The sequence below is a fragment of the Vigna unguiculata genome, chromosome 2, assembly GCF_037176805.1.
Source record: "Vigna unguiculata cultivar grain cowpea cultivar isolate G323 ecotype 2 chromosome 2, ASM3717680v1, whole genome shotgun sequence".
In the NCBI taxonomy this organism is placed as follows: Eukaryota; Viridiplantae; Streptophyta; class Magnoliopsida; order Fabales; family Fabaceae; genus Vigna; species Vigna unguiculata.
Window position 1 is genome coordinate 29,316,745 of NC_140793.1, and position 16,046 is coordinate 29,332,790.

Sequence of the window (16,046 nt, forward strand, 5' to 3'; positions counted from 1 at the left end):
TTTTAATTATCCTTTGATTGAATCTAATTCTTTAATTTTCTAATTGCTTCAATTACTTTTTTTTTTTTTAACTTAGAACTTTCATTCGTTCAGAACTCATCTACTTAGTTCTTAACCCAACAAATTAAACTAATTCATTTTCATGCAAATAAATAATTTGGTTGTTAGAAAGAATAAAATTTCTATTTTAATGTATGTATAATTAATGACATCATATTGTGTCGGGATTGCTTTGTGATTAAGTTATATAATGCAGTGAATTTAAAAGTTTAGATATTAGTTGTAATTTTTTAATAATGAAATTGACAGTTTCTTAATCATTCAAGAATTTGACTTGTTTTGAAAAAAGTTATGCCATGTATATGTATGACATTTGTACAAATTTAACTTATAATGATGGTAAAAATATAAAATATAATTTCTCATTATTTAAATATGTTTATTAGTTTTATAATATTAATTTTGTTAAAGCTGTTAGGTCTTATTTATCCGCTTTTTTTAGTTTCGAAACTTTATTCTCACTTGGTAGGTATTATATACTTAATAGTTTAGGTAACTTATTTCTGAATTTCCACGTTTTCTCTTTTTTTTGTTTTTTTCCTTTACAAAATATATATGATTATTTTTGAATGATATATTAAAGTTGAGTAGTGAAGTAATTTATAGGACATGAAAAAATAATTTGTTAAAAAATAGTAGATTAGTTGGGACAAAATATTTCTTAACAAACACACTCCTACCACAATAATAAGTTGTATTTTTATAATTCTTTTGTCTCATCTTGTTAGCCACGTTATGGCTTCACATCATACACTTACCATAAGAGTTGTGGATAGGTTGTATGAACGCAAATGTTTGTTTCTGTTGTTTGTTTGTTCTCATATCAATTCAATTCAATGGTGTTACCATTCTAAGCAAACCTTCTTACAAAACAACTTTCATCTATTTAACACATATTTTGGGTATCTTTGAAAACCTTATCTACTCATCTTCAACGGACTCTTAATCAACAAAAATAACCACTACTTTCTTACTACTATACACTGTCAAATCATCTCAAAGAGACAAATAATACAATGTTTCCATGTTATATAATATTTTAATTAGTCAAATAATATAAACCGTAATAAAATCAATAAAATGCTATAATTTAATGTTCATACCAAAATTATATGTGTTATGTATTATTGTAACAGTTAAAAGCTTTCATTTTATTATATATAAGCAAATAAAAAAAAATCTAGGCTTATAACTATGGTAATTTAGAAAGCAATTTAATTTTCTAGTTGTTTGATACAAATTTAGAAAATATTAATAAGTTTAATAATTATTTAACTTTAATGTTTTATTTGTGTACATATATACTTAGGAGTTAAGGTAGCTGGTGGAAGGTGTCAGTTACTAGATTGGTTTTGAACGCAATTGGATTAACAAAAACAACATGTTTTGATTTGATTTTACATATAACAGGATGTTTTGTTTGTGAAAAAAGTCTGTTTCTTCTCTGTGAGGACGAAAAATAACTTAATAAATTTAACTGTCTTTTTCTTTGATTTTCGCCAATAAAATAAAAGCAAAATTGCATGCATTAATTCAAAAGAGAAAATTAAACCCCTCCAAACCAAACCCCATTTCTTTTCTCTTACCAAACAGTACTACCAAAAAAGTGATTCCATAAATTTGAACAAAGCAGCAAAATAAAAGATCAATCTTTTTCTCTGTTTAATTACAGATTACAATCCCATTTCAAATTTCAAAATCAAAACTCGTTTTTCTCTCTCATTCTGTGAGAGAGAACTCATTTCAAAGCTCTGAAACTCTGCTCTCCCAAACTCCATTGTTGTTCCTTCCATGCTACAACACAACCATGTCTCTTCTCAGCCGATTCTTCTACAAGCGTCCCCCTGATGGTTTACTTGAATTTGCAGACAGAGTCTATGGTAAATTTCTAATTCCCAGTTCCTTTCGATTTTGATTTTGGTTTCGTGAAATTTTAAATTTTCCATTTTCCTTTTCAGTATTCGATTCCTGCTTCTCCACCGAAGCCCTCCCAGAGGGAATGTACCAGCTCTACCTCCGCCAAATTCTCTCCGACCTCCACGAGGACTTCCCGGAATCTTCCTTCCTCGCACTCAACTTCCGCGACGGTGACTCCCGCAGCCGCTTCTCCCGCCTCCTCTGCGAACTCGACGCCACCGTCATCGACTATCCCAAGCAGTACGAGGGCTGCCCCCTCCTCCCCCTCTCTCTCCTCCACCACTTCCTCCGCCTCTGTGACACATGCCTCGCCGACCCCGCCGCCGTGATCCTGTTCCACTGTGAGCGCGGCGGCTGGCCCCTCCTCGCCTTTCTCCTTGCTGCTTTCCTCGTTTTCCGGAAGGCGCAGAGTGGGGAGCGGAAGATTCTGGAGATGGTTCACAGGGAGGCGCCGAAGGGGCTGCTGCAGCTGCTGTCGGCGCTCAACCCGATGCCGTCGCAACTGCGGTATGTGCAGTATGTGGCGCGGAGGAACATTGGCGCGGAGTGGCCTCCGCCGGAGAGGGCGTTGTCTCTGGACTGTGTGATACTCAGAGGGGTTCCTGGGTTTGATGGGGGGAATGGGTGCAGGCCGTTGTTTAGGATTTTTGGGAGGAATTTGCTTAGTAAAGGCGGGCTTTCAACGCAGATGATTTATAATATGCATAAGAAGAAGAAGATTTTGAGGCACTATAGACAGGTTGTGTGTGTGTGTGTGTGTGTGTGTGTGTGTAAATGGTTGAGTTTGCTGTGGGACAAAACTGATATATGGTTGCTTAGGTGCTTTTGGTGCTGTTCTTTAATTCTGTGTGTGGGTGTGTAGTTGGTGGAGTTTGCGCGTAGGAGAACATGTATATCGTTCTTTTGGTTGCTTGTTTTTCGATCACTAGAATTGAGTTTTACTTTGGTAATTTGTGTACAGTTTGCATCAAAGGTTGACATAGATTAATGAGGTGAACCTTCAATTCTGATTGGAAAATAACGATTAAGGGAAAGTATGCAAGTTTTTTTGTTTGTTTTTGGTTGTTGTGTTTGTGTTTGTGAGTATTAGTTGATGCTGGAATGAATGTGTTGTGTTTTGATCTCAGGCAGACTGTGATGTGATTAAGATTGATATTCAATGCTTGGTGCAAGGGGATGTGGTGTTGGAGTGCGTGCATTTGGATTTGGATCCGGAGAGGGAGGTGATGATGTTTCGAGTGATGTTCAATACGGCGTTCATTCGGTCAAACATCTTGATGCTCAATGCTGAGAACTTGGACATTCTGTGGGATTCGAAGGAGCGGTATCCAAAGGGCTTCCGGGCTGAGGTGAGTCTGCATTAAAATGTACTGTACTGTGAAATGTTAAGACTTAGTCTGTTTGTTGTAATGGTTGTGATTGTTCTGCATTTTTAGGTTATTGGTTTTAATCTGATCTTGAAAAACCTTGAAATTTAGGTATTGTTTGGGGAGGTAGAAAACATAAGTCCTCAAAGGGCTCCCACAAGTATTTTAGATGGTGAGGTGAAAGGTGGATTACCCATTGAGGCATTTTCAAGGGTTCAAGAACTTTTCAGTGGCGCAGAATGGATTGACAGTGGTGATTCTGCTGCTGTATGGCTTCTTAAGCAGCTTACAGTCTTAAACGACGCCAAAGAATTTTCCAGGTTTCAGGGTAGAGGAAGTTGGTATTCATCTCCTGCTGACTCTGAAGAAGAAAATAATGAGTCGAGCACTGCTGATAGTTCAGACGAGGCCTTTGATGTTATTTCCCAGTCTTATGCTGATCCTTCAAAATTATTTACATCTGACACACCTGATTTAGTCCATTTAACTTTTGAAAACAACGGTGGAGATTATGTAAATCTAACTTCAAGAACACCTGATCAGTCACTAACCGATGATGTTTCATTACCTCACCATGCTCTAACTAAGGAATCTTCTCCTTGTTTGTCTCCACCATCACCTTCACATTTTCCCGCTACTCAACCCCTTCATATACCGGCACTTCTACCTCCATCATCAATACCTATACAGCCAAGTTTAGCTCGTCCCCCACCTCCGAATCCTTTAGTTCAGAATCTGAACAATGCTTCTACATTGCCTTCAACTCCTCCTCCACCCCCTCTCCCTCCTGTAGATGGGCATGCCGATAGCACTCTTGGTTTACCTCCATCTCCTCTAGGATCTGTAAGAACAAGTTCAGCCCCTCCACCACCACCACCTCCTCCTCCTCCTCCTGCACTTGGACCTGTACAAACAAGTTTAGTCCCACCACCACCACCTCCTCCTCCTCCTCCTCCACCAGTGAGAACAAATTCAGCCCCACCACCTCCACCTCCACCTCCACCTCCACCTCCACCACCTCCTCCTCCTCCTCCTTTAGGTCCTACGCAAACAGGTTCAGCCCCACCACCACCACCTCCTTTAGGATCTGTACAAACAGGTTCAGCTCCACCACCACCACCACCACCTCCACCTCCTTCAGCTCTTGCACGAACAAGCTCAGTTCCGCCTCCACCTCCACCTCCTCCAGGTCCTACACAATTAGGTTCTTTACCGCCACCACCTCCACCACCACCGCCTCCACCACCACCGCCAGGTCTTGTACAAACAGGTTCTGTTCCACCACCACCTCCACCTCCTCCTCCTCCAAGTCATGTACAAACAGGCTCAGCTCCACCTCCGCCTCCACCTCCTCCAGGTCCTGTACGAACAGGTTCAGCTCCACCACCCCCTCCACCCCCTCCAGGTCCTGTACGAACAGGTTCAGCTCCACCACCCCCTCCGCCCCCTCCAGGTCCTCTGCAAACAGGTTCAGCTCCACCACCACCTCCACCTCCTCCAATTGTTGTACGAGCAGGTTCAACTCTACCACCACCTCCATTGCCTCCAGGTGCTGTGCGAACAGGTTCAGCCCCACCACCACCTCCTCCTCCTCCTGGTCCGGTACGAACAGGTTCAGCTCCCCCACCACCACCTCCTCCTCCAGGTCCTGTACGAACAGGTTCAGCCCCACCACCGCCTCCACCTCCTCCAGGTCCTGTAAGAACAGGTGCAGCCCCTCCACCACCTCCTCCTCCAGGTCCTATACGAACAGGTTCAGCTCCACCACCACCACCACCATTGGCACCAAGGCCCCCAGGTGCTCCTCCTCCTCCTCCACCTGGTCGTGGTGCATCTCCAATACCACCTGCAGTTACAGCCTCTAGTGTGGCACCACCTCCTGGCAAAGCGTCAACAACAAATGTTGGTAGAGGTCGTGGTACTGGTGCTACTGCTAATGCTCCAAAGAAAACTTTGCTAAAACCCCTACACTGGGTGAAAGTTGCTCGAGCAGCCAAGGGAAGTCTATGGGCTGATTCACAGAAACAGGATAGTGGAACAAGGTACTGATTACAGAGTTTTTATATGGATATCAAACATGATTTTCATTAACTAGAAACTGTATTTTTTAAAGCTTTTTGTGGGATCACATTATGTATTGTTGTTGTGGGTAATTTTGTTAATTTGCCTAATCTCCTTTAGTCGGAGCGGGGTGGGATGCGATGCCTATTTAGCATTTCTGATTTTAAATAATGAAATGTTTGTTAGGGCCCCTGAGATAGATATATCAGAACTTGAGACCCTGTTTTCAGCAGCATCTACTTCTGATGGGAGCAGTACTAGAGGTGGAGGTCGGCGTGGTCCTAATATTAACAAGCCGGAGAAAGTACAACTGGTAAGCAACTCCTTTTTGGCATAAATTATTTTATCAACTAATGCTTTGGAGTTTATATGCTTGATTAGAAGATCCTAATACCTATCATGGTAATTAGGAATTAATCTGGTATTAAAATTGCCCTGAAAAGGGGCAACAAACATAAAAAAATGTTTATCATGGCAGATTATTTCTGCTCTTGCTAATTGCTTGTTATAAGAGAAAACATCACAAAATTTTATTGCCAAAGAAATTTTATATTGGATTGAATTATTGGACAGTTATCTGTTGAAACAAATGTTCAATGTTGCAGTTTGCTTGGTCGTTACAATATGATGTTGTTAGAATATATTGTGAGTAGACAATAAATAATCTCTCTCTATGTGTCTATTCCACCTAGGAGCATGTATATATATAAGTGACTATAATACAAAGAGGTTACAAAGAGATGGCCCAAATATATTAGTTACATTTGACAGATATATTTACTGACTAACTTAAACACAGATACTGAAGCATTTTTTTTTATATAATTTTTTTCGGATTAGTTGTATTTAATTAGTAAATGAAATGTATAACTAATAAACCCAAACTCCTTTTCCCTTTATTGTCAGGTTGACTTGCGTAGAGCATACAATTGTGAAATAATGCTCTCTAAAATCAAAATTCCTTTGCCAGATATGCTTGTAAGTTTCCCTTGCTCTTTTATTCAGTGAAATTACTTTAAATTATAAGTTTCGGAATTTTCTCTCTGCTGCATCATATGGAAAGTCTGGATTTAGTCCTAAACCTTTCTTGGACACATACTTATTGTATTTAGGTAGATACCGATGTAATTGAGTAATCCATGTAGATGGTAAACCATATTGACAAAATTGTACAGGTATGGCCAAACATAGTATAAAAGGATACCTCATGGGATTGGGTTTAATAGGAGGATTCATTGTGCTTATTCATTGCCACTGTCTGTTCCTTCATTAGATTCTTCTTTTATTTCAAAATAGAATAAAAGTAAAAAGCCTGATGGAGGAGTATGCATTTTGCTTTTATTCATCTTGTGCGAATGCATCCAGGTATTCTAGTTTGGTTCTGTACCATGACATTTTGGAGTGATAGAGGGCATTTATTACAATTTTCTTGAAGGCTATTTGGAGTGGAAACATATATCAATTTTTTGAATGGAATACTTCATATTGAATCCTCAAGCAAAAATTGAATGTTAACAACTACAGTGGCAGATTGATTTTACTCCTTGTTTTTAGTTGAAAGCAAACTCCAAGCATAAGTATTGAAATATAGCCACACATGTCACTAATTGATGCTTCTAATTTTCTTCGAGAAAGTTGTTTATTCTTTTGGTTTGGTTTGCTTTAGGAGTAATTGTCAATGTCCTCCTACATACTTCTCTCGTTTACTATACTAAACAAATTCCTTTTGTATGAAAAAACATTCTTTAGGGTTAATTCTTTTATTTGAAAATTATTTTTGTAATTTCACTTTTATAAATCCAGGCATTCTTGTTTATGTGAGTTTGAATTAGCTTATTTTGAAGTCAAAAAAAATTTTATCTTGGCCAGCTTTCCTTAAGACCTTTTCAGAAAAATAGAGATTATTTTTTTCTGGAAAACGGGTTTCCTAAACGTGCACCTAGTAATGATTATGTTTTATTTTATCCTTGCTACTTTTGTTAGTTTACATTGTAGATTTTAGTCAAAAATCATCTGTGAAGAAGATTTTTTCGTTGTTGACAATGTCATGTTTCACTATTGAATTGTTCAGACTTGAAGTTGTCAGAGTTTAATTGATTTAGAGTATGAAATTTATGATTGAGGTTAATTATCATTTTAGTTCATTATTATATTGAGCAGGTGGATTTTGAGCGCTTTCTCTTATTTTGTTTGATACAAACTTACACAATGAGAACATTTTATCATAATTGTATTTTTCTAACCTAAATATTAATTCACTGACTTCCGTCAGTGATGAGGTTGGTTTTAGATGACATTTTTTTTCCATGTTTTCTCTCGGTAGTTATCATTTTTGTGGGTTTTCTTTTTTATTTCAGAAAGCAGTACTGGCATTGGATTCTTTGGTTCTTGATATTGATCAGGTTGAGAATCTCATCAAGTTCTGTCCAACAAAGGAAGAGATGGAAATGTTAAAGGTACTCCTCTTCCCTTCTTGTCTGAGCAGGAACCCGAAAAAAGAATGTATGAACTGTAATGTGTGACAATATTTACTATAATAGTATATTGGTTGCAATGTTTTAATCTTCATATTCCTTACTTGTTTTCAGCCTCAAAATCTGGAATCATATAATAGTTCATTTGTCTGAACACATGGAGGTTGTCATCTTAGCTTGATTCAGTGACAATTTTTTAAATGTACATGAAGCATATTTTCCTATGGCTTTGACTTTAATTTATTTCAAATATTATTATTTCTTCATTATATGTAAGGAGAGAATTTTCTCCCTTATACCGAGAAAATCCTCTAATAGCACAGACTGAAGAAAACTACTCCAACTCTTTTACAAAATCCTCTCCTGCCTCTCTTTCCCTTCTTCCCCAGTCTCGCTTGTATAATTTCCTTGTCCATTTTGGTATGATCTTCAAATTCGTTTTACCACTCAGCATGTGACAGCTGTCCTAGTTGGTACATGTTGCCTTAACCCACATCTATTCAACCTTTTCATGTTTTAATATACAGTGTGTAATGGGTAGGTCAAAACATTAATACATTGTCTTAGACTGTTCCATTTTTGTTAAAAGGATGACAGCGGTCATAGAAGCTTTTTATATTATTTAGTGTGTGCAGAGAGAGAGAGGGAGAAGTCCAGCTTACAAAAATTTTAAACAAAGTGTCAATCTTCTTAATAATACATAAATTGTGAAAGCCTGGTCCAAATTTTACCGTAAAGAGATGCTACATTGTCTTTTTTGAGTTTTTCCTTGCTAAAATGTCTTTTGTTTCTAGAATTATGCAGGAAACAAGGAAATGCTTGGAAAGTGTGAGCAGGTCTTTCTCTCTTATACTCTTTAGTCAATTGATCTTTGTAACTTATATATATTGATTTTAATATATTTTCTTTCAGTTTTTTATGGAGCTGATGAAGGTCCCGCGTGTGGAATCCAAATTAAGGGTTTTTGCTTTTAAAATTACCTTTTCTTCTCAGGTAAGTTATCTAGGATATGGATTTATGATTATCTGGGTGGTTTCGCTGTAATATTTCATCTGTAAAGACTTGTTTTTCTTGCTTCTTCAGGTTAACGATTTGAAGGTAAATTTGAACACAATCAACAATGCAGCCAGAGAGGTATTGTCCAATGGCTCTTAGTTGACAAACATGAAAGCATATTTGCGCTGCTTCTTCATGCTATTACTCGTACTTTCAGGTGAAAGAATCTGGGAAATTGCGTCAAATAATGCAGACTATTCTTACTCTGGGAAATGCCTTGAATCAAGGAACAGCACGGGGTAACCTTTGTGTTAACTCTAGTGCTACTTTAGTTTAATTAGAGATGGATTTCTTATTGACATTTCACCTCATTATCATTGACAAAATGAAAAAGTTTCTGCTATGCTTTTTTGAGAATAAACTTTTATGTTGCACACTGCAGGATCAGCTGTTGGATTCAAATTGGATAGCCTTCTTAAATTATCCGACACTCGTGCAAGAAATAATAAAATGACTTTAATGCATTATTTGTGCAAGGTAGATGTCAAAATCTTCAAATTTATTTTGCATTTAACCATTGTATCTTTAGGGTAGATTTGTCTTTTCCTCCCAGTTGAAATATTAACTTCACATTATTTAAGTTCTAGCACCATTTGTTTGTCATTGCTGCTGCTTTTGTACGATACCTTACACGTCATCATTTTCTCTTTAGCTTCTTGCTGAGAAAATGCCAGAATTGCTAGATTTTGATAAGGATCTTGTCCATTTGGAAGCAGCTTCTAAGGTATTCTCTGTCAATAACATTTTCATTAACCTTATTAATGATAGATGTACTACACATGCTCTTATGAGCTTGCTTATGGGGTTGCCCACTCTATGTCCAACAGATTCAACTAAAAGCATTGGCCGAGGAAATGCAAGCTGTGAGTAAAGGTTTAGAGAAAGTGGAGCAAGAACTCGCTGCTTCTGAAAATGATGGCGCCATATCAATAGGATTTCGTAAGGTGAGAAATAAAAATTGTTGGCTTATACCTTAATGTGTTATACTTCTCTTATCTAAGATACTGCTCTACTAGAAATTATTGATGTTTGTTCTATTCATGCCAGCTTCATAACATGCTTATATTATATTTATTTTTATCCATTCCACAGCATCCCCATTTTCAGCACCTGAACACAAAAATATACACACATAAGAAAAAAACAGAAGCCTCAGCTACAATTCTATCTTGACTCCATTCATTCTATGATAATACTAAAGAAAATCATTAGAGTAAGGTTTCAGGGCATCAAATGTTGACTAAATATTTCCTTTTAGATACTTTGCTACATGATCATATCTTGATCAAAAGGAGTGCTGTTGTCTTCAATAAATTGTAATATGGTTAGCCATTGCTAGATGATTTTATGTGTCTTGTTACGTGAATTCTAGGTTATAGATAGATATATAACACAACAACTTCTCTCAGAAAACAATATAAACTATTCTAAACCTTACAATTTGATTCAGACTATAATTCATGATTCAAAAATGTCGACTCAAGATTGGGAAATCTCGTTTCTCAGTAATTCTCAGTGACGTTTTTCTTGCTCAGGTGTTGAAGAATTTTCTTGATATTGCTGAAGCTGATGTGAGGTCCCTTATATCATTGTATTCTGAAGTGGTGAGTCCTGTCGTAATAATAATTCTTCTTTTCCTCCTTTTTTTCTTGGTGTTGCTCTATACTTGGAGATTGCCCAGTCATGAGATTTTGATGCTCCATCCCATATAAAAGTCATTAATATAGGGCTGTGTTGTTGACCAAGTGTGCCAACTACTTATTTTTTGGTTTTGATCTTGAGTCTTTCTTTTCCAGGGAAGAAGTGCAGACTCTTTGTCCCAATACTTTGGAGAGGATCCAGCTAGATGCCCCTTTGAACAAGGTCTGATGTTCTCTTCAGTCTATAAAATCCACACATTCACTGAGTTTTGTTTGTTTTAAATGGTTATTTTGAGTGCTGAAATTGTGTTGTTGTTGCAGTGACACAAATCCTTGTTGTCTTTGTGAAGATGTTCAACAAGTCAAGGGAGGAGAATGAAAGGCAAGCAGATGCTGAAAAGAAGAAATTAGAGAAAGAAGCCTTGAAGGAAAAGGCAGCAAATAATTCACATTCCAAAAGAGACATGATTCGGTAGAAACCTGAACATCTAACAAGAACGTCGCAGGGTTACTTTCAGTTCTAACACACTGCATTACAAATTTTGGACGGTCTCAAATGCAATTCTTGCATTGCATGCACCATTGGGATTTATTCCTTCAATAGGACGCAAGTGGTTAGTGAATGTGCCTCTCCCATTGATTCTTCTGCACTGCTGCTAAAGGACACTGTGGTGGTCTTTTGTAATTATACCACAAGCCAACTGATATAGAAAATTCACGTTTTCTTCCTCTTTTAAAGTATAGGGGCTATATATAATTTTTTGAAGTTCAATTTTTCTTGTGCTTTAGACCATTGCACATACACACTTTCTCCATTTGTATTCAAGATACAGATAATTTTTGTAATTAGAAAGCACTCTAGATATATCATAATGAATTCTTCCTGTGTATTATAGAAAATCATTGTCAACACTAGAAAGTAAAAATATTATTCTTAGATAATGCATTCAAGATTATTAAAGAGGAGAATATTGAATGTACAGAGAAAAAGCCGTAAAACGTGTATGTTGCATAGAAGTGCTGTTTGAAACGGTAGTAAAAAGAAAGAGATGCAAAATGAAAAAAATATGGACACTCTTTCTATATTAAGTATATCTCTTCATAAACATTATACACTCATAATATAAATTTTATATATAAGATAAAGATATAAAGAAATAACTTTATTAGTAACAAGCATAAAAACATACGCTACCTGTATATGTGTATAATTTTTAAATATATTGTATCATAAAGTTAATATATGAAGTAAATTTATATTTATTAAAAATAAATTAAAATAAATGAAGAAAATGACTGTTAATATATGAAAAAAAAACTATTAGAATAGTTTAATAAAAACATTGTAATAATAATAATAACAACAGTTAGAACAATTTTATAAAAACCGTGTAAAAATAAATGTTAACTTTTAAAAATAAATAAATATATTATAAAAGATAAATTAAAATTAAATAAAAAATTTAATTATTGAAATAAAAATATATTATATGTAATATTAGATAAATAATTTTTTATTTATAAATAATTATTCAAATTTGGAAACTAAAATAATAAAAAGGTAAATAATTATTTTACAACGAGTAATTATTATGATTACTAAAATATAAAACTAAAAAAATTGTATGAAAAATTTAATTATCTTCAAAATTATATACAATAAACTAAAAATATTTGCATAAGTAAATACCTTTCTTATATGAAATGTAACTTTAAAAGACGTCAGTTTCAAATATTTATAATTTCAGTTTTAGTATTATTTAGTATATTATATTATTAATACTATAATTCATTGTTATATTTAGTATTACTATAAAATAATATTATATATTTTTAACTAATTTGTTATAAAAAATAATTGTGATTAGTTATTTATCTTTTTCGTATTATTAAATTTTTATTAAATATTATATTTATAAATATACATAATTATAACACTTAAATAAAATTATACAAATAAATTAATTATTTTGAAATAATAATTATTTGTATTATTAGTGGTAGTATTGTATTAAAATTGGTAGTTATTAATTAACTTATATATTTTTTACAATATCAATTTTAAGTGGATAAATAAATTTTTTGTAAGTAAAAAGAAAATTTTAGGTTTATTTTAACGAATAAAATACATTGCTTCAGCACAAATATCATAATTATTTTTATAACATTTAATTGTTAAATTATTTTTGAGAGTAAAAGTTAAACAAATGTTTATACAATTAATATGTTTAATTACTTAAAAAATATATATATTAACATTAATTAAGGAATATTAGTTATAAATATAATACAACTAAGTATTTATTAAATTTAAATTTTGGATACAACCATTTACATTACTATCTCATATATAATTATTATTAAGAAATTTAAATATTTGAGAAAAAAGTCATCACTTTTATATAATTTAAAGTATACAAATGTTTTACTAAAAGTATAAATTAAAACGTATAGATTTAAAAGAAAAATCAAATTATATATTTTTATTCAATTTTGTAATATACATAATCAAAATACTAAATGTAATTTTTTCATTAAATAACATTAAAATGTTATAATAATAATAATAATAATATAATAATAACATAGTATTAATATAGTAATAATAATTAAAATATAATATAAAACAATAAATAAAATAATGACATTGTAAATAAACTAAAAATAAATTGAGTATTAAAATAACATTTCCTTTTAAATTTATTTAATGGAATTTTATTTTCAAACAAAATCAATTATTTAAGCTAATTATATTATTTATAATTTATTATTTCAAAGCAAAATTTATAAATAAGAGTATTTTAATAATAATATTAATATTAAATTTTTTTTATAATAATTTTATTATTAAATTAAAAACAAATAAATATTAAAAAATTTAAAATATAAACACTATATGGTTCAAAGTTCGCACTCGAAACAAGTTTCTATTATGTAAATATCACATAAAAGATATTATTATACAACATGTAGTTTTTAGACATTGATGTGGAATGAAATTTTTAGTGTCCTTTATACTTTTATATACTAGACCTCAACATCAATATTGTAATATTTGGTTAAATTTTTAAAAATTGGACTTGAGTGATGTGTTTTATAAATTACAAATTATATATTTTCATACTAAAGTCCTTTTTCTTTATAAGTGGAGATGAAATGAAAAAAATAATGAAACACTATATATATTAAACTAAAATTGTTTTTTAATTTGTGGTTGTTTTAGGAGTTGTTATAAATCTTGAAAAATTTTCAAGATTAACAATTTTTTATGTTACACACTTGAATTTTGAACTCAAGGAAGTTGTTCTAAAAAAATATTTGATTCTTTTATCTTTTGGTTATCAATTGATTTTCATCTTCTTTTTTTCAAAACATTATAGAATCACTTTCTTACTACTAAATAAGAAAAAAAAATCAGTTACATTTTTATAACGATTTTAAAAAATAGGTTACAATTCGAGATTTAAACTATACAAGATGAACTAATGATTTTTTTAATTAAGAATATTATAGGAGAATTAAATTCAAAACATATGGTAAAAAAAAATTAAATTTAAAACTCAAAATAGCAAAAAACCGGTAAAAATATAAAAGTTTAAATTCAAAATTCAAAAAAATTGTAAAACATTAAATCTTTTTTGATGAATTTTTTAATGCTTTTGTTATTTTTTATCTTTCACAAAATTTTAAACAATAATTTAAAAAATAATTTTGATAACACAAACATCAATATATCATTATAAAGTGAAAATTATAAATTTTTAATCTTTTAAAGATATAAAAATAATTAATAATTCCAATTTCAATATTTCTCTAAAATTAAGATACATATTGTCAATTTAAAATTTGAAATATACAATAATAAAATTTGAATTTAAAATTTAAAATTTTAAAGAACAAAAAAAATACAGTAACAAAGTTTAAATTTGAAATTTAAAAATGTAAATGATGGTGAAAAAATTTAAAGAAGTCTTTCAAATATCTAACCTTTGTGTTTTTGCATTATATCGTCTAAAATTTATATTTTTATAACATCTACTCAATAATTTTTACGTCATTTATCACTTTTATTGTTAGTAATATTTACATTTTCCTACATTTTCTTATCAATATTTCTTTAAAATTAAATTTGGTTTCTTGATTTTAATTAACTTAATCTTAATGTATTGTTTAAAATAATTATACACCACACATTTTGTTATTAATATATATAAATAATTTAAATATATTTTCATCATAAAACTAATTAAAATATTATTATTTAATTTTATAAAATAAAATATTTATATTAAATTTAATTATACTTTTATAATTTTAAATTAATTTAATAAATATACTATCATTTTTAAAATCTCGTGACCCGTTCCACGGAGAGATACCAGTACATGTACATCACATATGAATATATAGACAGTAAAATTTCGAACTGATGGAATGTACACAGATGCTTTTCCGTTATTATTAGAAAACAAACATTTAATTCTATATATAACGAACCAAATAAATTTATTATTTTATTTATGATTTCATCCCAAAAGAAGTTTTCACATTCCATGCAGGTTGTAATTTGGCATTTGGCCAGTGTTGTTATCGCACTTAGGATGTTTGAGATGGTCATTTGGCATTTCGAGTACTTGTTTTAAAATCCAATAAATAAATTTAAATAGAATTTATTGTAAAGGTGCTGTTTGTTTTGTGCTGCGCCTAATTTTAGGGTTTTTTTTTTTCTTTTAAATGGTTGTTTTGAATTCCTAAAATATGGTAGTTGCATTTCTTTCTGTAAAATAAGATGATGTAATAGGATTTACGACAACATTTCAGACAAAAGAAGTCATGAGTGTGATATTTTTATTTATTTTTTTCTTGATAAAAAGGAAATCGTTCAGATTTCAACCGGTATTTAAAAAAAATGTATTGAAATTATCATGAATCCCGATGATTTTAATACTAAATAACACTTCAATTTTTTTCCATTTTTGTAAGAGAAAAGGAATTCGACTACCTTCGTAACAACTTCGTCCTAATGTCATAAAAAAAATATTAACCATTTAACCCTATTTAAAAAAAATTAAAAATTCAAGTGATCTTAGAATTCCAGTTGAAAAGAATCAAATTTTAGTTATGGATAAAGATAGTTTAATTCATTGTTTTTCACCTATTCCTTCAATTATCATTAAATTATTTATTTTGATTCTTTTAAATGATGTGATGTAATGTGATGATTTATTAAAAGTGAATAAAAAAAAATAATGATACTTTAACCCATTTTTATTTTATCATTCTCATCACCTTTAGATCATCATATCATATCACTACAAAAAATTAAAATAGATAATTTAAGAATGATGAAAGTGATAGATTAAAAGTGAGTCAAAATAAATAGGTTAAAATATCATTTTGACAAAAAAAAGAAAAAAAAGTTAAAGTATTACTGTCCTTTTAGTTATATCCCTTAAAATTCTCTTATCTGA

General features: G+C 31.8%; 1 protein-coding gene across 2 annotated transcripts; it reads left to right on the forward strand.

Annotated features, from left to right (window-relative positions):
• Nucleotides 1-1,660: 1,660 nt before the first annotated feature.
• Nucleotides 1,661-11,452, forward strand: AFH14 (Formin Homology 14). Of its 2 annotated transcripts, XM_028057923.2 has the most exons (17): nucleotides 1,690-1,940; nucleotides 2,019-2,716; nucleotides 3,105-3,326; nucleotides 3,456-5,386; nucleotides 5,592-5,718; nucleotides 6,312-6,383; nucleotides 7,763-7,861; nucleotides 8,674-8,715; nucleotides 8,792-8,872; nucleotides 8,963-9,013; nucleotides 9,093-9,174; nucleotides 9,318-9,412; nucleotides 9,588-9,659; nucleotides 9,763-9,879; nucleotides 10,471-10,539; nucleotides 10,732-10,798; nucleotides 10,897-11,452. In XM_028057923.2, exons 1-17 carry the CDS (start codon nucleotides 1,868-1,870, stop codon nucleotides 11,049-11,051), a joined length of 4,053 nt encoding a protein of 1,350 aa, XP_027913724.2. In that variant the 5' UTR covers nucleotides 1,690-1,867; the 3' UTR covers nucleotides 11,052-11,452. The 2 variants fall into 2 exon arrangements, with proteins under 2 accessions (XP_085526107.1, XP_027913724.2); XM_085669981.1 differs by lacking the exons at nucleotides 8,674-8,715; nucleotides 8,792-8,872; nucleotides 8,963-9,013; ... (5 more) ...; nucleotides 10,732-10,798; nucleotides 10,897-11,452 and adding an exon at nucleotides 7,994-8,642 and having other exon boundaries at nucleotides 1,661-1,940.
• Nucleotides 11,453-16,046: the final 4,594 nt, after the last annotated feature.

Excerpts from the sequence above, each read along its gene's own strand:
- AFH14 (XM_028057923.2), top strand. The coding sequence starts at position 1,868 with ATGTCTCTTCTCAGCCGATTCTTCTACAAGCGTCCCCCTGATGGTTTA. Across the intron at positions 8,716-8,791 it reads TGCTTGGAAAGTGTGAGCAG|TTTTTTATGGAGCTGATGAA; the intron begins GTCTTTCTCTCT and ends ATTTTCTTTCAG. Across the intron at positions 9,660-9,762 it reads ATTTGGAAGCAGCTTCTAAG|ATTCAACTAAAAGCATTGGC; the intron begins GTATTCTCTGTC and ends TATGTCCAACAG.